This window comes from Lissotriton vulgaris, chromosome 2_1 (assembly GCF_964263255.1).
Source record: "Lissotriton vulgaris chromosome 2_1, aLisVul1.2, whole genome shotgun sequence".
Taxonomy (NCBI): domain Eukaryota; kingdom Metazoa; phylum Chordata; class Amphibia; order Caudata; family Salamandridae; genus Lissotriton; species Lissotriton vulgaris.
The window spans coordinates 369,749,294-369,772,048 of NC_141687.1; the positions used below are offsets into that span (position 1 = coordinate 369,749,294).

The 22,755-nt window shown below is 47.1% G+C and overlaps 1 protein-coding gene and 1 long non-coding RNA gene across 2 annotated transcripts in view; one reads left to right on the forward strand and one right to left on the reverse strand.

The window, feature by feature from the left end:
- The window catches only part of VTN (vitronectin), an 85,072-nt gene extending 62,341 nt beyond the window's left edge, over positions 1–22,731 (forward strand). The window contains exons 6-8 of the mRNA XM_086955174.1: positions 6,185–6,340; positions 7,572–7,886; positions 21,358–22,731. Of these exons, the coding sequence (XP_086811300.1) occupies positions 6,185–6,340; positions 7,572–7,886; positions 21,358–21,473 (587 nt within the window). The 3' untranslated portion in view covers positions 21,474–22,731. The remainder of the gene's footprint in view (positions 1–6,184; positions 6,341–7,571; positions 7,887–21,357) is intronic.
- LOC147730369 (uncharacterized) lies at positions 8,189–12,748 on the reverse strand. Its single transcript, XR_015308378.1, has 2 exons — positions 10,434–12,748; positions 8,189–10,299 (listed from the first exon to the last, which is right to left on the reverse strand). It is a non-coding gene; the product is annotated as an uncharacterized LOC147730369 (long non-coding RNA).
- Positions 22,732–22,755: the final 24 nt, after the last annotated feature.

Genomic DNA, 22,755 nt, shown 5'->3' on the forward strand with positions numbered 1-22,755 from the left:
ACTTTGTTGACGAGTGGCAAGCGAGGAGGGACTGGATATGATAGGTGGTTCCTGCTATGATGGGATAATGAATGGCTTTGGGATAGATTGTGGATCCTCTGGAGATTGCGGGACCATGCGCACCTGGTTGATTGAATGGCCGGTTAACGGGATTAGCATTAAGGTAGGGAAGTGTTGGAGTGTGGGGAACAGCAGCTGCTAATGGTAGCTGTGGGGGCCCATGAGTGCGGATTATCCCTTGGCTGGTGTTTGGCTGATTGGGCTGAGAGTGACTGCTTAAGCCTTGTGTTGCCGACTGTACTTGCTGTATTAGAACACCCGACTCCTGTGTAGCTGGAGATGCGGCTGGAATACCAATGTGTAGTATGGATTTAACCAGTGCAGTGAGTCCATTGATCATCGCTCTCAGAGACTCTACTTCAGCCCTCAGATCGTTAATAAGCTGATGGATGCTTGAGTCCAGTGTTACTAAATTTGGAGCAACTGTGACTCGGCCAATGTTGGGATCGATCATGGCTTTTTCGGATAAGGCCATTAGAGGGGTGAACCTATTAGTGTAAGGGATAAATCTTGTTGGAACAGGAAAGTTCCCTGCATGGTAAATATGGTATGTCCTGCAAAGAGTGCCGAACTGATGGTTAATCTAGTTTCCTGAATTTTATTTTGGTGCTGGCGTCATGCTAATCCAGCATGTGTGCAGAGACCAAGGTCTGTCTCTTAATAATGTGAGATCCAGCACCTGACCTGTGACCTGGCAAGCTTGCCCTCAAAGTGGACAGAGGAAAACTGCCCCTATTTAGGGGTTAGCACACAAAGCAGTGGTGGTGGCTGCGTACAGTGCTTTTTTAAATCCTTCGTGTGACCAGACATTTTTATTGGTGTAAGTGGGAGTATATCTATCATGTAAAGTCTGCTGTTATTTGAAACCAAGAACCTTGCACTGATATCCTGTGTGTATGTCGAGTGCATATACTTCTACAGTGTGCGTGTAATACATGTAGGGTAGGGCTGTGTGTGGCTGAGTCTTAGTGCTGAAGCCAGTGGGATCAATGTTGGATGCCTCATGTTTGGTATGCAGAAGAATGAGGATGAGGGCAGCTTCCCCAGACAGTGGAAGTGTTTTGTCTACATTCCTGTGACTAGAGTGAGTGGAGGGGAGGGTCAGACACTGAAGTGAGGAAGATTGAGGCAGTGCTACCTCCACAAATTCTACAAAGACTTTGTTAGCAATGAGCTGCTGACTATTTCTTCCTGAGTACTGCCATTAGGGTGATGGTAGGGGTGAGTTTGCAATTCTTGTTGTCCAAGGTTGGGACGTTTCTAGGTCAGGCTTGCTCTTTTGTCTGTCCCAGATTGCTCCCCTGCATGGTTGCTGACAGTCATGTGTAGATCTGTCACACTTAATAGTGCCTAAGTTATTTACGTGGTAGTCGATCTTGGAGGTAACCCAACTGCCACCTGCTGTGAGGACCATCCCTCTACACAACAAGAACATCTGGATAGCAGCATGAGAAGGACACTTGAAATATAACTACCCCAAACTAGTTCTGTAGTTTGATAGCATGGATCCACATTCCCTGTCTCAACAACATGTAAAAAAGGTTGATCCACACCACCCTAATTTGTTCCTGTTCCAAGTTCTTAATTACCCAAAAAGGGTGGGCTCCACAGAGTTAACAGAAGACTCAAAAGATTGCTTTTTGACCAGGACTCGTGTCTGCCTAACAGCTAGTTTTCCAGAGGTGAGGAAACATCACTTGAAGTCTGTACTTTCTCTTGGAGTAGGTGAGGGTTTGCTAGAAGCCTGCCGGGTGAGAGAGGGAAGGAGTTTGTCCAGCCCTGCTAGAGAAGTCTGTCCATGGGGAGAAGCCCAGTGAGGAGCCTCGAGTGGGAAACACTCAATGAAAGAGGACTGCGTGAGTGCCCAGTGGTGACCCATGCTGCAAGTGGGCACACATTACTTTCTCTGCAGTTCCCAATGAGAGTACTCAAAGACTGCCAGAGATCAACACCTGTGTCCCCCCTGGTGCCTGCTGTGAGCTGCCATTAGGTGTTGCTACAACTGATCGGCCTACATCGACCACACATTGGCTGAGATGGAGATTGCAACTGCCTCCTGTAGGATCTGTATTTATCAGGCTGGGTGACGCAACCGCCAAAACACCAAGATTTCTAGGCCATAAGCCACTGAGCCAAGCTTGATCTCTTCTGCTAGAAAGCTGCATGGGCCTAAGACATGGATGGACTCAAACTCTCCCTTCGACTGTGAAGGAAGCTAGGAATGAGTACTGCAATACCTTGACTCGAGCGCAAAAGACTCGAGACTACCCACAGCTACTGCAGGGTAAGATAAAAGTGACTGATTAAGCAATAAACCTGTGGAAATGTTATCTAAACCTTAGCCTAATTCATGACTTTGCTAGAGACTACTTGGGAACTATAATGCATAGGGTCACTCTGGTGAAAACAGAGCACTGGGTAGAGTAAATGGGGTAACATCCTCAAGGGATGTAAAATCCTGTCAGAAGTAACACCCTGCCTCTTCAAATTGGATGATGTACTATTTAGTTCTGCTGTGTGATTTAAAATACATACATTAGATTGTGTATTATTAAGTTCTGTTGTGTGATTAAAAGTACTTTTGCCAAAAAGACAAGTACAGGGCTGGACATTGAGTTATCATGTCTGTTGGCTGACCGTTGAGTTCTGAGCTTATGCCCCCCAAAGCTACCTCCCTGGGAAGACTGTATGCCCTCGTTACCCTGAGAGCCAAGTGCAGAAAAAGTTGTACTTGACTGGGTTTGCAGAGATATAGTAGGACAGGCCCGGAACATAGGTAGCAAACAACCTCAACCACTACAGTTGTGGCCCAGTCACCCATCTGCCTTAAGCCCCCGAACAGGGTCTAATACTACTAATAAAAGGTTAATTGAGTTTTAATTCTCTAGCTTCTCACCAAGCCTTACACAGTCAACCATGGAATCCAAAAAATTCAAGACAGTCTGAGTATCCCTGACCTCCCACTTGCCCCACAATCAGACCTAGCCTTAACTGGCCAACCCCCTTCTCCTTTACGTCCCCTACTATCAAGAGCTAAAGCAGAACTGACCAAATTTACTCACGTAGAAAGTACAGATGTAATGACCATATTAAAAACTCTGAAATCTGGGTCACCTATAGATCCTTGCCCTGCAAGGGTCCTGAATGGAATAGCTGAAATAATCACCCCCATGGTCACCGCACTGGTTAATGAATCCCTATCCTCAGGAACTGTGCCCACCAAGTGGAAACAAGCCAAACTTCTCCCTCTAATAAAAAAACCTACCGCAGATCCGTCAATCACCTCTAACTACAGACCCATATCACTCCTACCAGCCCTTGCCAAAGTCTGTGAAAAGGCAGCATTCAGGCAATTAGAGAGATTCGTTGAATCCTCTGAAGCTCTCCATCCTGCCCAATCAGGGTTCCGCACCTCTTTCAGTACGGAAACTGCATTGGTGGAGGTGGCTGAGGCCATCAGAGAATGCCTTGACGGGGGCGGCAGAGCGGCCCTTATTCTTTTGGACCTCTCTGCCGCATTCGACACGGTGCCCCACCTCCAGCTCTTAGCGAGACTGGAGGACATAGGCATCTCCGGCACAGTCCTGGATTGGATTAGGTCTTTTCTATCGGACCGTACCCAACAGATTTGGCTTCCCCCTTATCATTCCTCTAACAGAAGGGTGGAAACTGGCGTACCAGAGGGATCGACCCTAAGTCCCCTTTTATTTAATATTTATTTAACTCCTCTTGTTTGGCTAGCAGAGAGCTGGGGTGCCAAGATAATGGCTTACGCCGACGACACCCAGCTTCTCTTCACCTGGACAAAGGAGAACCTATGCACCTCTGGAGTTCGCCAATGCCTCTCCTCCGTATTCACCTGGCTAGCCAAATCATCCCTCAAATGCAACGAGGATAAAACAGAAATCCTGCTCTACGGCCAATTCCCCAGTGACTTTAAGGAGTCCATCTGGCCCGGTGAATCAACATGCCCCAAGGGAGAGAACGGGATTGCCAAGAATCTGGGAATTTGGTTCGGAGCCGACTTATGTTTCCGTGACCAGATTTCACGCTTGGCTGGAACATGCTTTGGAACTCTGACCACTCTTCGCAAGTTCTTTCCCCTCCTTCCTCAATCAGCGAAAGAAACGGTTGCCAGGGCTCTGGTACTCTCCCGGCTGGACTACTCAAACGCCCTCTATTTAGGGGCTCCCGACTATATGATCAAGAAGCTACAGGTTGTCCAGAACGCCACGGTGAGACTCATTTTTAACATCCCCAGGAGACTCAGCATGCGCAAACAGCTGAAGGATCTTCACTGGCTCCCTGTGGCTCAACGAGTGCGTTTTAAAACTTTGGTCATCGTTTACAAAGCCCTCAATGGACCATGCCCCTCTTACCTAGCCAAAAGGTTCACACCCTACCTCCCATCCCGTCAGCTGCGCTCCACCTCCAAAAAGCAGGTGATCATCCCCAGATTTAGAAGAGTCCGCCTGGGCGGACAATCCCTCATGGTATAGGGAGCTCAAATGTGGAACGCCCTGCCAGACGCTCTTAGACACGCTCCCAATCTGACCAATTTTAAAAAACTGCTCAAAACTCACCTCTTTCAAACTCATGATTAGCATACCTACTTCCCACTCTGTTTCAGTTTCACTCCCGCGCCAGGACAGTCTTGACTATCGGAGCGCGCTACAAAACCACATATAACATAACATAACATAACCTTGCTACTCTAAAGACAAAGTACTGAAGGGATGTATTCAAAGCTCCAATGTTGTTTGCAACAGTAGGGTAAAGCCCAAAGTAAAAGGCTCTTATTAATAGTAGTTGAGGTAATAACCCGTGATTGACCTGGGACTCCTGAAATAGTCCCCCCCACATATACATACTCATTGTGTGTCTGCAACTAGTTCTTCCATTGTGGGAAGGGCAAAGACTGCTGTTGGTTTGATTGTGTTCACGATAAAGGAGTCCTTTGTTTTTTTCTGTTACCCTATTTTTGATATTCATATTAGGTGCAGCAAAGGTCTTTTACTAACGTTCTGTCTATTTATTAAACACTGGGGTATCTTTACAAGGGTTTATCTCCACAGGAACGTCACTTTTTGTGACATTCCTGTGGCGATAATCCCTTCACTTTATTTACAAGGTGGCGTTAAATTACTCAACGTGGCTTAAAGCCACCTTGTAAATAAGGCCCCCTTTCATGCTACACTTAGCGTGAAAGGGACAGTCCATTTGTGTTCGGCCGCAACACCCATTGATTTTGAAGCTGCCCCCAATTTATTAGGGTGGTGTAAATATGCGGCAGCACCAAAATTAGGACCAGGGAAAACCTGGTCTTAACACTGCGAAACGAGGAGAAATGTATAATTTCTCCTCCTTTTTGCTAATTCTCCAAGTGCAGCATTGGGCAGCACACATCGAAACAGCAAATCGCCATGAATGATTGTTTATGTGCAGGAAGGTGTCCCTTCCTGCACATACAGAATCATTCCCTGAATGCAGGCACCTTTGCACAATGGTGCAAGGGTGCCTGCGTTGACGCTATGCAGCAGAGTTTAGCGCCAGCAGTAGGCAAAACTAAGGGATGTGCTGTTCTATTGTAAATACATCGCACCCCTGCATTTGTAGAATGGTGGAGTGTGGACTTGGCAATTTTTGCTTAACATCCGCTACTCTCTTGTAAATATACCCGCTGTGTGGGTACTTTGGCGATGCAACACAATTTAGTGCTCCAGGTGTGGGCCTTTAAAATGGCTAGCATGCAGACACAAGGGTTTATTTAGTAGCCCCTTGTGCCGCCGGTGCGTCACTTTTGACATGGGAAAAAAGGACATACCAGCAGCGCAAGGGCTTGTACAATAAGCCCCACAGTGTTTTGTGGTGCATTGCACAAGCGACCAACTCGAAACTTTTGTTGATAAAGGCCTTGGTATCATATTAAGTCAGTGTTTGGTACCTCTGGATCACCTTTCACCAGGGGTGCTGACTCTTTGATGACCCACATTTTAGTTATGGTGGCAATAGGATGTCAGGACTGGTATAAGATAGACCAGTTCCTGGTTCATGTATTCATGCTACGTGTTCACCATGACAGACAGACAGACCGACGTGAGCTGTGTGTGTTCTCTGTTCTCAGGTTCCAGGTACTGGGAGTATGACTTCAAGCAGCAGCCCAGCCTGGGGGAATGCAGGGGCAGCTCCCCCTCACTGGCATTTACCCAATACGCGCTAATGCAGATGGAGGACGACTGGAGCCAGTTCTTCCAGCGCCTCTTTGGAGACTCAAAAAACAGTAAGTGTGAAAACACAGCTTTGCCACATGCAAGTACACACATCATACGCAGGTGGAGATATTGCATGACTTTTACACAGTCCCAACATTCACAGGCCTACAGGGAAACATTCTCCAACACATACAAACCTTGCAAACATATATCTCACGTACAAAGACCATTATATGGAAAGGCAAAGGCTATTGACACAGACAGGCACACATCTCATACACTGACACCTTGTATCTGGGACTTCAGGGGTTTCAGTACCACGTCTCAGAAGCTAGGTGCAGATGACCAGGTTTCCTGCAGAGTACGTGATAGAATTTTTGGGAAATTAAAGGGCATATTTACAAGTCCCTATCGCTACAGAAACGTTACTTTTTCCGACGCTCTTGTGGTGATAGACGCCTCGCCTTATTATCAAGGCGGTGATAAGCCACTAAATGTGGTTTAACGCCTCCTTGTGAATAAGGCACCCTTTCACGCTATACTAGCGTGAAAGGGGTGGATAATGGTTGTTGCAGTGGGCGTTCCCCAGCAACACCAATTGATTTTGACTCTGCCCCCTATTTACAAGGGTGGCGTTAATATGGGACAGCGCCAAAATTAAGACCAGGGAAAAGCTGGTCTAAACATGCAGAATGATGAGAAATGCTTTATTTCTCCTAGTTGTTGCTGTTTCTGTGTATTCTGCATTGTGCAGCACACATAAAAACAGCAAAACCCCATGTATGGTTGTTTATGTGCAGGAAGCTGTCACAACGCAGGCAGCCTTGCACTATGGGTAAGCAAATCAGTAACAAGACTATTCCTCATTTGAGAGGGGAATAAAGAAGAAAAAAGGCTGTAGTAAGGAATAGAACGAGGTGTTATCTGAGGTAGAATGGTAGGGAAGGAAGTCAGAAGTCGTCATGAGGCTTGTAGGAACGAGTTTGGAAATGTCAATGGGTTACGTTTAAAAGGTTAATCGCTTTTAAGGAGTGTTGCAATTGTTTTAAAGCTCCTTATAAAGCATAACACTATGAAACTAACCTCAGTACATGGATATAACGGCTTTGTTCAGTGCTGCACATCTGGCAATAAAATGTCACACATAAACACATTACAAACATAAAAACATTACACATAACCACACCTAAAACTTGACAGCTATGATGACCCAGCACTCTGAATCCAGAGAGTAAAGCCATGTTCAAGCCCCATTAGTATCACTGATCCTCATAGTGCACCATTTTCCTGTATCCCCAGAAGGGGCCAGCAAGGCCCTGTCCATCAGCCGAGCATGGCGAGGTCTTCCCAGTAACCTGGATGCAGCCGTGGCTGGAAGGCTCTACCTGCCACAGCCAAGCAAGCAAAACAGCCGGAGCTGGAGGAGGAAGTCCCGCAGGATTCAGAACCAGCGGAACCGCCGAAGATATCAGCTGAGGAAAAGAAAGTCCTCTTTCAGCTTCTTCGACTGGATGTCGGAGGAGGACGAGGATGACACTGATTTTGATCCCGACTGGATCATGCCTGTCGCCCCGCGCTGCCAACCCGTCCAGAGCGTCTACTTCTTCAAGAAAGGTATAGGCGAGGAGTTTTTTTTATTGCATGCTGTGTTCCTGCCATTGTATTGTGTGTGCAAAGAGTGCTTGATAGCCACTGTTAGTGCTTAGTTTGTAAAAAACATTAGTGCCAGGGCCCTCGTCAGGAGGCCACCGCGCTTGCACCATCCATTGCCCCATCCATGCTGCCAATGACAATACCAACTCAGCTAATAACATCACACTCCACCAAGTGTGACAATTCATACTATTCCAGGCCCCCAAAGGTATAAGAATGGCTTGTGAGAGGGGGGGTGGGGGGGGGTGGTTATCAGTCATTTTATTTCATTAGTCTTTATTTCGATTTGGAAATCATAAAAGACGACATAAAAAAAGACTAAGCATTACACAATTGTACCTATACATTAGCATTTCATTCAACAGATTATCATAATACCACAAAGCAGTGCAAGGTTAGAGCCAATCATCAACCGTCCAGTAACTAATTAAAACAATAAATTAAGTAAATTAACCTGGGAATTTCATATGTTATTACATCAATTTTAAAATATATAAAGTTCATTACCCAATTGTAAAAGTTTATATTTTAAAATCAGACAAAAAGATTTCTAGAATTTGCACATACAACTTATATCTATAAATATATATATAGGTGGCAAGATCACATTTAATTATTTTAAAATGACTGACAATTTATCAATATAAACACATTTTACGAGCTCGAATTATCCACATCCAGTGGAGAAACTTTGCAACAGTTATAACCACCGGTTGGGAGTTATTAGAGCAAAGAATCCTTAAAGACTCACAACCGGTTTTAAGACCCAGATGCAAACAGATAGGTTTTAACCAAGTTTGCCTAGGAACTTTATATTCGGGGCAGATAAAAAATATATGACCAATGCTTTCTCGTTGGGTGGGACAGAAGGGACAACTTGTGTTACATCCACCTTTCCATTTAGCCGTGAAAGAATTAAAAGGTAGTGTACCAACCCTAAACTGGTGGTATTTCTTCCGATCAACAGGGACGGTGATCCAGTCCCAATAACCCTCAAGAGCAGGAGAATGTTTTGTTTCCAGAAACTCCATGGTTAGAGATGAACTGGAGCAACGGCCAAAACGCTTCAATAAAACCATGTTACAGTATAGTTTGCTAAAGGTTTTCCTTGAAGGGAATGAATTAGCTATCGGGTCTTCCCACAAAAACGATAAGCCCATAGCAAAATATGTTGCCCTTGCCTCCCTCATCCATGAGATTTTATGAGCCCTATCAGCATCTCTAACTTTGATGAAAGCCCAAGCATACTGGGAGAGTTCCGGAGTAACCCACAATCTCCTCCAGTATGCAACTGGTCGGTATCGGGCCATATCCTCCAAGCGTTGGCATCCCAGGTCATAGAGGAGGGAGGTCAGGGGGGTTGACACAGGAAGACCTGTAATACCACGTAGGAATTTGTTCTGAGCGCCAGTCAAACGGGTAAAATTGCTAAAACCCCATAATTCTGCCCCGTAAAGTACAGCTGCACCTATTTTAGCATCGTAAATTTTAAGAACTGGGGTGATTGGCCTAGTATGGGATAGGAAGAACTCTTTGGTTAGTGCCCCTGCTAGTTGGGCATGTTTCACAACCAGCTGGTTAGTGTGGGGTTTCCAGTCTAGTTTAGATGCTAGGGTAATCCCCAGATAGGAAAAAACCTGGGTCTGATCTAATTGCACCCCATTCATAGCTACCTTCCCTCTAACCTGCTTAGACTTGTGAAGGACCATGAACTTGGTCTTACTTACATTTACAGTAAGTCTATGGTCTTTGCAGAATACCTCAAAAACATCTATGGCCTTTTGCAGGCCTTGTTGGGTCTTAGAGATTAATAAGGTATCATCTGCAAACCTCAACAGGGGGATCAACTTACCATCCAACTTCGGGGCATCAGTTGGATGTTGCTCGTAGTATTTGATCACCCTGTTGATGTATAATGAGAAGAGGGTCGGTGCCAGTACGCACCCTTGGCGTACACCCCTAGCAATTGGGAACTTATCAGTTACACTCCCCTGCTGGTTCCATTGAACTTGAGCAAAATTGTCCTCATGTAGTTTAATTAAAAAGGACAAGATATCCAACGGCATGCCCTGATCAACAAAGGCAGCCCACATTTTAGCTCGTGGCACCAAGTCGAATCCGGATTTAAGATCGTCGAAAGCCGCATAGAGTGTAACCCCCCCAGCACTACCACCCGCCAATAAATTAAAACAAATCTAAACACTTGATCAATCATGCTAGTATGGCTACGGAACCCGGCCTGGAGAGGAGACAGCACTTCTTCTGCCTCAATCCACCCTTGGATTCTCTGTAGTACAAGCCTAGCTACCACTTTTTGGATACAGTCGATTAAACTGATAGGCCTGTAATTTCCTGGGTCTGAGCGCTCCCCCTTCTTAACCCCTTCGATGCTCATGACGAGCTCAGCTCGTCATGAGGTACACCTCCCGTACACTCATGACGAGCTGAGCTCATCATGAACACTGGGAATCAATCATTTTCAGCGCACAGGATAAATCTGCACCGCACCGATGGTGTTAAAGATCGGAATGATCTTGGCGCCCTTCCAGGTGTCGGGTACGGGTGAGCCTATGGCAATGCCGTTTACTTGAGTTTGGATATATTTTGCCCAAACCTCTTTATCCTGCATAAATAAGTCGGCAGGGACTAAGACCAGGCCCGGGGCTCTACCCTTGAGAATGGTATTCAGTATCTTGCTGACCTCTATTCTATCAAATTGCAATGGGATAATATCCCGATTGGAAGTGATGAGATCCACGCTCGCGTCACCAGCCAATTCTGATGGTGCAAACTGGGACGCGTAGTGAGAGACCCAGAGGTTGGGTGGGACATAATTTGTGTGTTCTCCCCTGTTAATCCCCCTACCCCATTTTACCATATCCCAAAAGGAGCACATGGATCTTTCGTTGCTAGCGCACAACAACTCCCTCCAGTATTCCTCATCCCATGCCCGTTTCGCATCATATTGGTCTTTTTTATAGAGGGCGCAAGCATTCTTTATTAAATCTCTATCTTTTAATTTAACAGCACCTGCTAATACTTTGTATGCAGCCCTACAGGACTTCCCGTACCATTGATCTTCCTTTTTTACTGGCCTATTGGGTTTATTTAACACCTTTTTTACAAAAAAAAACACCTCAATTGGCTAAAAAGTTCGTTATGAATCAGATTGACATTGGTTATAACTTCCTCCTTTGTGGTAAGTTTCTGGAATTCCACTGTGGCTTGGACAGTCAATTCCCTCATCGCGTCTATCTTGTCCTCTTTTAGTAAACAATTAGCCCATCTGATTCGTCTAGTGTTATTAGAGAGGACAATGTCCACACAATCTGGGGACCCTCTTGATGATGGGAATTAAATAACTGAAAAACTAAGATGAAAGGATCATGATCACTCTCGACCCTTTCCACTATCATCATATCCTTAAAATTGGGACAGTTTTCTTTATTAGTAAGGATATAATCAATATGGCTCTTACATGAGCCATTGTTGAAGGTGAATGCGCCATGTTTGTCAGAGGCCATTCTTCCGTTTGTTGCACGTAGCCCATGTCCAACACATAGAACTTTGAGCTGAAGTGCAGCTTCTGGCCATTTTTTAATTGGCGCCACTGTCAACTGAGGAATATTCCATATAAAATCTTCTTCCAGAGTAAAATCTAGATCATTACTATCCAAGGGTTCAAAGCAACAATTGAGATCCCTTGCTACTATGACATTGCCTTTATTACTATAAGAGTCAAGGAGGGCATCTAATTGTTCAATGGTATCCGAGGATTTGCCCCCAGGTGGTCCCCTTGAGTAGATAATAAAAATATACAGGTCTTTACAATCTGGACATTTAATTTGAATTAATAAAATATCTTTACTATTAGAATCCAATTGATGGATTATGTATCTACTATCCTGCTTACCCCAGATAAGTAAACCCCCCTTTGGTCTCCCTCTCAGACTTGGGGTCGCTGGAAAATAGTAGTTAAGATATCCAGGTTTAAACTCTGGAACAACCAGCCATGTTTCCTGGAGTAGGATAAGATCTTTACTGTCTAGAAAGGACAGCCAGTTAGGAGAAATAACCTTACTTCTGAGCCCTGCCACATTCCACGAGACCATAGATGTTACCTCAGAGTAAGAGACAGTGTTGCTATGTAAACTGCAATGTCCCCTGGCAACATACCCTCCCTTACTGCTTTGGCCCCTCTGGTGGCCCTCTAGTGGCAAGCTATGGGAATTATCAGATCCACTTATCACCACAGTGATCACCCTATTTGTAGAATTAACTTCCAAAAGACAGGTACTTATAGGTGGCTTCACACTATCAATAGTAACAGGACTAACTTCCAAAAGATCCCTACCCGGAGTATAATGATGTCAATCGTTGTTGTCCAAGGTACTAAAGATCTCAAATCTATTACTAAGAGGAAGAGAGCCTGTAAGGGCATCCACCTGTGGAACACAATTCCTTCCAACATGGGCTACTGGGTAAGAAGTTGGATGATAAAAATAACTCAAGGGTAGAACATTAATGCAGTCATGGTGGATCCTGACTGCTCCTGCCTGCTTTAAAATATGCCTGACCAATCCTGGAGAACTAAAATTCACCACAACACAGTCCCCCTCTAAACCCTTCCTATTGTGTCCCACCCAGGCAACCCTTCGGACCATCTTAAAGTTATTAAATAAGTGGTCCCCTAACACTGTTCTGTTGGTTAGAAAATGAAGGACCTTGTTTTTAAGCGTGGACCAGTGCTCTTCATCACTATCTGGGATTTTAGGGACATTTGCCAAGATTATAGTATCAGGGCAAGCCTCCAGGGGAAGGTGGAGAGATATTTCCCTGGTAGAATTATTGCCCCTTGGATACAGTCTCCCAACAGGACCCCTAGTGCCAGACTTCACAGGGGGGGGTAGAATTGGGTGCCACTGCTGGAATCTCGAGTACTAAGGCTACTGGAGCTGGTGGAGCTACTGAGAGATTTCCTAAGTCAGTAGCCATTTGGGCAGAGGCATTGTCCGGACTGACTAGAATGGTTTGAGGACCCTTAGAGCGTGATTGCCCATTCATAAGATATTTTTCTAAGATATCTAGTCTACGATCTAATAGATCTAGTTTATCAATGACTGGATGGACCAAAGCCCTTAATAAACCCTCTAGACGCCCTATTAGCTCCGGCATAATCCCCTCACCAATAGAATCTGACACAGATGTCGAGGGCCTAATCCCTCCATAAACAGGGGGGTCGGTTGTCAAGAGAGTATCATTTTCTATTTGACAACCCAACCCAGATGCAGTAGTTTTGTTCCTAGCTTGTTTTGTGTGTTGGCGGCTTCCTTTCGGGGCACTTGCAGCTTTTCTTTTCCCCGAAGGATCTTTGCTTCTAACTACTGTAGGTACCCGTGATGGTCTAGTGCGAGTAATAGGAGGGGAAGGAGAGGGACTGGATACAAAAGAGCATAAGGATGAGTTTGATATGTGTGGGGCTAAAACCAGGTCACCCTGAAAGGGTGATGTTATCACTTGAGGGGGGACAGGCCAAGGAAGACTGCTTCCAGAAGGGTCTAAACCCTTTCTTGGATCTAACAGGTGGTTTAATGGATCAAGCGAAAGCCTCCTCTCCGTGAGTTCTATCTCCTTAGACAGAGCAGATTCAGCCCGTTTGAGGAAGGCATCCATTGTCCTTACACACCCTCCCGCTGCCCCCCCCCCCCCTCTGCGACTGGTTTTGCTCATGGTATTTAGCAGATTTTAAATGAATATCAATAATACTTTAACATAAACTATCGTACAGAAAACCAAATGCAAGTAACATCTATCGGACTACGCACTTAACTAGACTTAGGGTACCAACCAGAATAGTGATGTCAGGGGGGTAGCCCAGCCCGGCCTCTTCTGGCCCCTGATGGCCACAGATGGCCCGCCCTTTGCCCGAGCTTAGCCCGGCGCTGCCCGCACGCTATCCCGCGACGCGGGGGCTAGCCGATATTTAAAGCGCCTCCGGGCGCGCAGGTGACGTTGGCGGCTTCCGCCGCGAGGGAGCCTGGGGGTTAGAGTCCTCTTCTCGGCGGCCGCAAAGCTGGTGGAATGGGCGGCGGGAGGACAAGCTGAGTGAGGGCACTGGGTCCGGGAGCCAGGAAAGAACGGTTGTAATCCCCAAGAGTTTAAGGCAGACACCCGCTCCACCGGGGCTCGCCGAAATTTAAAGCGCCTACGGGCGCGCAGGTGACGTTGGCGGCTTCTGCCGCGAGGGAGCCTGGGGGTTAGAGTCCTCCTCTCGGCGGCCGCAAAGCTGGTGGAATGCGGCGGCTGGAGGACAAGCTGAGTGAGGGCACTGGGTCCGGGAGCCAGGAAAGAACGTTTGAAATCCTCAAGAGTTGAAGTTATTAGTCATTGTTAAAGTATATTCAATTCATAAATAGCTGTTGTGCTCATCCAATGGCGGCTAGTCAGGAACAGTGGCGTGGGGGTGTTGGGGTAGTTAGAGTAAAAGGGAAAAAAAAGAAAGAAAGCAAACTTACCTGCAGGTCGCTGTCGCCGTCACACATGCCGCTTCTCCTCCAGCAGGAAGCACCCAGCCTCCGAGAATCCCCTCACCAATCACAACGCTGCTTTAAGCATCGTTTTGAATTGTCTGAGTTCTGTGGTTCTGTGCTCAGAGAGGGACTGGTAGGATGTGCATGTTCTCCACCCAGGCTGTGCTACACAGCTGGTAGAGAACATGCAAAGCGCGCATGACGGTTTTTCTGCCACGAGACCTATTGTGAGTCTCCCGCTTCAGTCTGGCATTTATGTACAGACTACCCTGTTGTATTGCACACCTCACCTAAAGACTCAGCAGTTGCAGTTAGCCACGTCTCCCCACACAAGCTGCAGAGCAGACCCTTTAATAGTTACCTGAGGTCACCAGGGCTGCACATCTCGCCCTAAGGGTCAAACGCATATCATTCCCCCATCACAGGTACTGTGATTGGTCAATGCTACATTCCTCCCCAAAATTCAAATGATGAAAATTAGTAACTATTTGAAAGCAACTTTCCAAGTCCCTGAGCTCCCACACATTGACTGTCAATTTTACAAAATCACGGTACCTCTGCAAAAGGACATGATCCGCACAGGGGTTGTATCATTGATGACTTCCTCTCCTGTGTGACTCCGACATGGGGTCTTTTTGACGGCCCTCCCACTGGGTTGGTGTCTTTAGGTGTGGGGAAACCAGCTCTGTTGTTATAACTGCTGGGGGCCAAGCTGCAGGTATCTCACACCCTCAGACAGTCTCCAAGTATATCCCGCCACCAGGGAACCTGGCCCTGGAGGATTAGTGATTTTGCTCGACAACTTTAATGAACAAGATGTTCTGATCGATGTCCTCAGCCCCTCCGGTCACCATGGTGCCCCATATCCAGGTGACTCTTCAAGGGATACGTTCAAATGGGAGCCGGGACTTGCTCCCCTGGAACCAGTCTTTGGCAAGCACCAGCTCGCCCACTTGCAGTGTTCTTCAACTTGTTGGGCGTCACCTGTTGGCATGAGCATTCTGCTTCTCGCTGCATTGGTGGGCCTAGTCACCAGGTAGTTGTTCAGGGCGCCACTCATGATGAAGTGGGATCGTGTCTACTACCTGATGCCTCTTGCAGGCCAGGCTTGAGGCGGGTCACATGGCGAGACTGTCTGTACTCTCTCAAAAAGAAGTGAATGGTTCATTCCAGATTGTGGTTGATGGCTTGGGCTATAGGACCGGGTGCGCATGAATCGTTCGGCTTCATTATTAATTTTGGGCCACCTGGGTGTGATCTTCTGATGCCTTACACTTAGTGATATGAATTAGTCTGCTATCACTTGCTCCTGGAATGACAGACCATTGTCTGTCTGGATCTCAGGGCTTAGCCCATGAATTGCCATGTTCTTTTCAAACTTCAGAATCACTTCATTAGCAGAAGTGATGGACAGTGGTTGGCCATGGTTGGATGTGCCCTGGTCGCTCCTGGTGGGGTCTGGGTGATTTTCTGCCCATTAATAGGTAGGCCCAGTGTGCAGGTGCAGCATTGTCAACTTTCACAAATGGCCTCCTAGGCCTACAAGGAAGCGTACCTTGGTGGGCTGCTGTGTGCACTGTGGTTGCTGGTGTCAGCCCTGCCTTGCGCATCGTGGGAGAAACTTTACTGGCTTTTCCTGGTGGGCTCACTTCAATGGTGCTGTGGTGCTTGTCTGGTGACCACCCTCAGAGTGCTGTGGAGGCTCTCATGCCCCTGCGATGTGTGGGCTGCTGTTTGGGGATAATGCAGGTGATTGTGGCTCAGAATGGGTGTGTAGCTTCCACCTTTCTTGGGAGACTGCTGTCCAATAAGTGGCACGGACCACCACTACTCACTTGTCGCTTTTCTTTTGTGTCACCCAGTGCCCCTAAACAGGATGCCAACACAGCTGCTGTGGTTAGCCACATCTGGGTAACAGCCTTCATGCCGTGGATCGAACCATGTTGTGCCTTAACAGCGTGGTCCGAACCACAAATGCATCAATAAAATGCATTCCTTTACCACGCAAGTCATTACAGCGACTTGCCTTAAGGAACGCGTTGTTCGATTGATGTTGGATTTTAAGTCCAACACTTTCCCTACTGTTCCACAGACTGGAGTTGGAATAGTAAGTTATACTATTCCAACTCCAGCTCTCTCCCTAAAGCAAGTAGTTGTAACAACTTGCGTGGCAACGGAATGCTTTGTAAAGACGCATTTGATGTTTGGACCACATTATGAAGGCAGGTGAGATTAACACCTGCATGGTTCTGACATACAACCCAGCTGTTGTTGGTTACCAGCGACACGTAGGCTAGATCATGTGCAACTCCATCAAAGGGGCAAACCTCAGAACCATTCCCCCATAAGTAATGTTGCACTTGCACAATACTACATACCCACTCCTACTTTGTTTTGTTTACCGGACATCCAGTCACTCCTTTAAGGGAGCTGATGGTGCTCATGTGCATTATTACACTAATGGAATACTTTGCCGGGTAAATAGAAAGAGAAACTCCATTGCATTGGTGGGTGTAAAAGTTTAGCAATATGCTGAGTATTGTGCTTTCTTTGTGCAAGACAGCTATTTTACAAGTACCCGAACCATCTTTAAGATTCAATCAAGCAAAAATAAAGGGGGTGGGGTGTGCTATGAAAAATTATCTGGTAACAGTAAGTAGTCGTGCCATGGTTTCTAACAGAAGCAAGGAAAATGGGCCCCTTTCTCCTTGGTTGAATTGTTAAATGCAGCCATAATTGGAGCGCAGTAAGTCCTACACATGAATGTGCCTTAGTTCCATTGCATCTGCTGCATTAATGATAGCTGTGCCTTTGGTGCGTGGCAAGAAATATTGCAGCAGAGCATTGTGCTTGCAGCTTCAAGTCTCATATCCATGCACAGTGCTCCCATCACCGTGTTCCTATCCTTCTGAGGGAATGTGGCGCCCAGGTATGAAGGAAATTGAGAAGGTGGGAGTGCTGTGAAACAAGTAGTTCCAGGTCACCAAAGAAAGGGACAGAATAAACAGAGAAAGAGCTCTACTGCTCTACTACGCTGGAGAGGATTTGCACAAAATGTTGTAGACATTTCTCTACACTGCTGAAGATGATGCATTCACCTCATACTTCATCCCACGAGTGAACATTGACTACCAGTGTTTCAGGCTGAGACATGCTAAGCAGATGGAGGAGGAATCCAGCAACATACTTCATGCCAGGCTCTGGGAATAGGCCAAGGGCTTATAACAAACAATGCCGCGAGGGTGCAATGGGAGTGTGCGCCCTTTTTCTGCATCCCAGGAGCACCATAGTATTGCAGAAGAAGACACAGACACTTGTCACCCTTTTCTGTAATACAGCTAGCACTGATGCACATAGAGCTCCAGCACTATGTGCATGGGGGTGTGGCCCCACATCCTTTGATGGGCCACAGATAACTTAGAGCAATAGGTCCCAATAATTCGGGCAGACCAAGACCAGAAACCATTGGGCTCTCGGCTCCATTACTAGGATATACCAAAGAAGCAATCCTTGAGGCATGTCAGGTCCAGTGACTGGGACAAAAGACCCATACCTCCCCCCAACACACACACACTGTAATCTCGACATTTAAGTACTTCATAGCAGGAGTCCTCCCTTGCTTATAGTACACTTGCACCATCCTAGGCGGGGAGGGAATGACCACTTCCTTGTGGTTAGTGCTGCCACTCCTGGGCCCGTAACTGGGGCAAGGTCAATCTGGCTGACCTCTCTGCCTCGCTCCTGGCCTCCTCTCCCCCTATATCGGGACTGGATTCTGCAGCCCAAGCCGAAGCCATTGACTCATGGCTCATGGAAGGAAGTGACTGCTTGGCTCCTCTCCGACATACCTCGATCAGACGCCCTAAAGACGCCAATCGGTGGTTCAACAACGAGCTGAAAGAACTGAAGCTCACGGTTCGCAGGGCAGAACGTAAATGGAGACTGGACTACTCTCCCGACTCCAGGACTCGCTACGTCCACCTTCTTGGGACCTATAAGCAAAACATCACTGAGGCCAAGAAAACTTACTTCTCGGCCAAAATTCTGGCGGCCGTGAACCAACCTAAGGAGATCTTTGCCATTACTCACGATCTGGCTTTCTCCGATCGGACCTCACTTAAACCCCCTCCCTCACAGAAACTCTGTGATTCGCTGAATCTCTACTTTGTCGAAAAAATTTCGACAATCAAATCCAACATCCCCCCCCCGTCCTCTTCTTTTGTTGACCCCCTGCCTCCCCCCGCCCCAGCCTATTTCAATTCCTTTCCCCCCCTCCCTGAAGAACTTTTTCTGTCCCTTCTCCCCAAAATTAAATCCGGTTCCCCTGCTGATATATGCCCGGCACACATCTTACGGCAGATTTATACTGTCTGCCCTCTGCCTCCTCTGGGTTTCCTTAATGACTCACTGGCTCGAGGGGTTGTCACTTCATTGCTAAAAGCCGCTTCCATCGTCCCTATTTTGAAAAAGCCAGGAGCCGACCCCTCTGTGATGGCCAACTATCGCCCCATCTCCCTTCTCCCGTTTCTGGCGAAGGTGCTTGAGCGACATGTTACATCTGCGCTCAGCTCCTTTGCTGAGGAGAATGGGAGGCTGGCTCCGTGCCAGGCTGGGTTTCGGCCCAAGCACTCGACAGAGTCAGTGGTGGTGTCAGTATCAGACACCCTCAGAGAGGGCTTGGACATGGGCAGTTCTCAGGCGCTGGTCCTCCTTGACTTGTCCGCCGCTTTTGACACGGTGGATCACTCGATCTTGCTTTCCCGTGTCAAGGCGGCGGGCATAGGAGGCTCAGCCCTCATCTGGCTCTCATCCTTTTTGAGGGACCGGACCCAGGCGGTTCACCTTGGGGAGTTCTCTGCTACCCCCTGTCAGGTCCAGTGCGGTGTTCCTCAGGGCTCTTCTCTCTCTCCTTTACTATTTAATCTTTACATCGCTCCTCTTATCTTTGCCTTACAGCAGCTGGAGGTCACGGTATATAATTATGCCGACGACCTCCAGCTCATCTTCAATCTGTCTTCTACCCCTGACTCTATCTCTAACTTCCAATCTATCCTATCTTTCATCAGGGACTGGATGAATTTCAACCACCTTAAACTCAATCCCGATAAAACGGAACTTGTGGTGACGGGTGGTTGCTCCAGTCCCTGGAATTCTCTCTTTTGGCCCCCCTCCTTTGGTTCTCCTCCTACCCCTGTTCCCTCTGTTAAGACCCTTGGCATCAAGCTAAACGATAAACTCACTATGCACTCCCAGATTGGTTCAGTGGTTTCTTCTTGCTTTCTTACTCTCCGCACTATCCGCTCTATTTCACGTTTTTTTTCTTTCTCTGCACTTAAACTAATTATGTCCGCACTGGTCCTGTCTCGCCTGGACTACGGGAACATCTTGTTCAATGGCATCCCTCAGTACAGCCTGCGTAAACTGCAACTAGTGCAGAACCAGGCTGCTCGCCTTGCCTTCGGTCTTCCCAAATTCCACCATACCTCCCCCCTCTTGAAAACCCTCCACTGGCTCCCTGTGCGGGAACGCGCCCTGTTCAAATTAGGCTGCATGGCGTTTCAGGCCAGGACTGGCCTGGCCCCCCTCTTTATATCCTCTGCCATTAAGGCCTATGTCCCTGGCAGAGACCTCCGCTCCTCGGCACACCTTCTTTTATCAGTCCCTCGCTACCGGAAAAAAAAACAGGGCGGCTCGAAATTTTCCACTCTTGCCCCCATGTTTTGGAACTCTCTCCCTTTTCATCTTAGGTCCCTTACCCAGTATTCTAGTTTCCGCAAAGCCCTGAAGACCTTTTTATTTTCTCAGGCCTTTCTACCGTAAGCCCTGCTTGCCTTTCCAGTCGACGCCTTAGCAACTGCTCTTGCCCAGTTGGCTGCCTGCTACTTTAGCGCCAAGAAACCGCCCAGGTGTACGTTGCGCTTAACAAATATTTTAAACTTAAACTTAAAGAGAGACAGAAATACCAAGCGCTAAGTGTACATATAATTACTGTGACGAGTGGGGACTCGGTATTCTCTGTGTGTACATAGAAGGCTTTCTGGTCACTACGTATAAATAGCATAATGTTTGTTCATAAGTGTGCAGCAAGTGCTTCCTCCATTGAGTGGTGTTGATTGGGCACTTTATTTGTAAACTCTGTACAATTCAGTTATAAATGAATGCATTTCAAAATATTTTTTAATTCATGCAACTATTGTTAATCACAACAATAACAGGTTTTACATTTTCCTAGTGTACTTTTAACTATATTTGTTATGTATTTGTTTTTATGTATGTGTGATGCTTTGTTATGTCTTAAACTTTTATGATCTACAGTGATCGAAATAAAATCCTCTGATGATAACAGGTTTTCTAATCTATTTTCTGCCCATCTTCCACCACTGTGTTTACAAGAATGTCCCTGCTCCTCTGGTGATAAAGAGGGCTCCATCTTGACTGCGTCATCGATTTCTCCTCCTCCAGCATTCATATTGTTGTTTTCTCTATCCATTTCCAGTAGGGTCCTCCCCTCAGTTAGGTGCAGTGTAGGCAAAATTAACTGTGTATATAATGCATTGTTTGCGTTGTGTCGCTTACATACAGCAGTCTCTACCCTCTGTGTGCTGAGTGCTTCTCATCCCCAGTGTCCATAGTTCTACCGCTGTATAGGGTGTTCCATACACATACAGAGCACATGCCCCCTATATATAAAGAGTACATAGAGTTTTCACAGACAGTATGTAGAGGGAGTGTTCTCACTGTGTGTTCCCCTGCAATGTGTGTACTACTTCAAGTGCTCCCTTGTATTACTATGTATACGAAGCTCCCTTGCAGTGTAAATACATGCCCTGTGAGACTTTAGGTATACCATAATGCCCGCAGACCCCTTAAATTCTCTCTTGTGCCTTTTCCTTCTCTTTCAGATAAGTATTACCGGGTGAACCTGGACACGAAGCGAGTGGACTATGTCTACCCCCGCTACCCGCGACCCATCGCACAATACTGGCTGGGTTGCGTGGACAGGAAAAAGCTGCGCTAGAAAAACACTCCTGTTGAGGGGGGGTCCAAAGCATTGTCATCCTGTAAACCCCTGAAGCGTACCACAGCTTTCTGCTTGTCAACTGGGGAAGAACCCTGAGACATTATGCTCACTGCCATTCTGCGAGCTGACTTGCGCCATCTGTCTCTCTCCGTTTGTTCTAAGTGAAAGAGAGTATTCAAGATGTCCTCAACTCCATGGTAGTGGGGAAACAAGCATCCTGCAGATCTCTCTTTGTCATAAGTGTGCCCCGTCCACCCACCAAGGCCCCCACAGCTCTACCAACTAGGTGTACTGTCACCCTATAACCCTCTGCTTGTCCTGAGCTGATAACCTTCAGAAGACCTACAGCTCTGTAAGCCTGAGAGACCCAGAGGGGTATGAGGCTCCCAGAGCAGTCCCCTATCTGTCCATCCACCTAAAGAGATGCTACAATTTCCAGACTAGTCAAGTGTCAGGGCTGGAGCGTCCTACGCTCTCTGACCACTCAGGCCACTAAGTAGTCCGAAGGTGTTCAGCAGCTTTGTAACCATCAGTGCCTGCTAAGGTGGCTGGCCTCAATATGACCATCAGGCAGAGGGTTGGTAAGGTGCCCTGGAGCTCTCTGGCCCTCGTAGGGAGTGTGGGTAAGGTGCCCTGCAGTTTCATGGCCATTGTGGGGAGTGCGGGTAAGGTGCCCTGCAACTCCCTGGCCATCATAGGTAGGATGAAGAAAGTGCTCTTCAGCTCTCTGACCATCATTGTGATTCGGGGTGTCCCAGAACTCTCTGATCACAATGGGTTTCACAGGTACCCCAAAGATGCCCTTAATCTCTCTTACCATCCAGGCACCTTCCTATGTGCATTCACTCTGGCTGGCCATTAGGGATTCCCCTCCTCCTCCCACCTGTTCTTCAGCTCTAAAACCCAGTGGGCCTTGAGGCTAATCAGGGAGTGGATCTGTGAAGTCAAACTCCATGTCCACGATGGTAACCACGCAGAGGTAGTGTTGTAAGGGGGTGGTGGGTGTACAATGTCTTGCAGATCTTTCATCCCGAGACGACCTTCTGGTCTCTGCTGTCCCCAGGGGGAGGGTGTGAGATGTCCCTTGGCTCGCTACTGTTTTGAAAGCCACCCTATAGCTCTCTCTCCTTCCCTATGAACAATCTTTGTGTGCTGTAAAACACCAGTGATATATCCTGACACAAGCAGTGACACGAGTACCTACAGACAGTCTCATTGTATTCAACGTAAGCACAATAAAAACAACAAAATGGTATCATTGGCTTTGAGTGTGTGATGT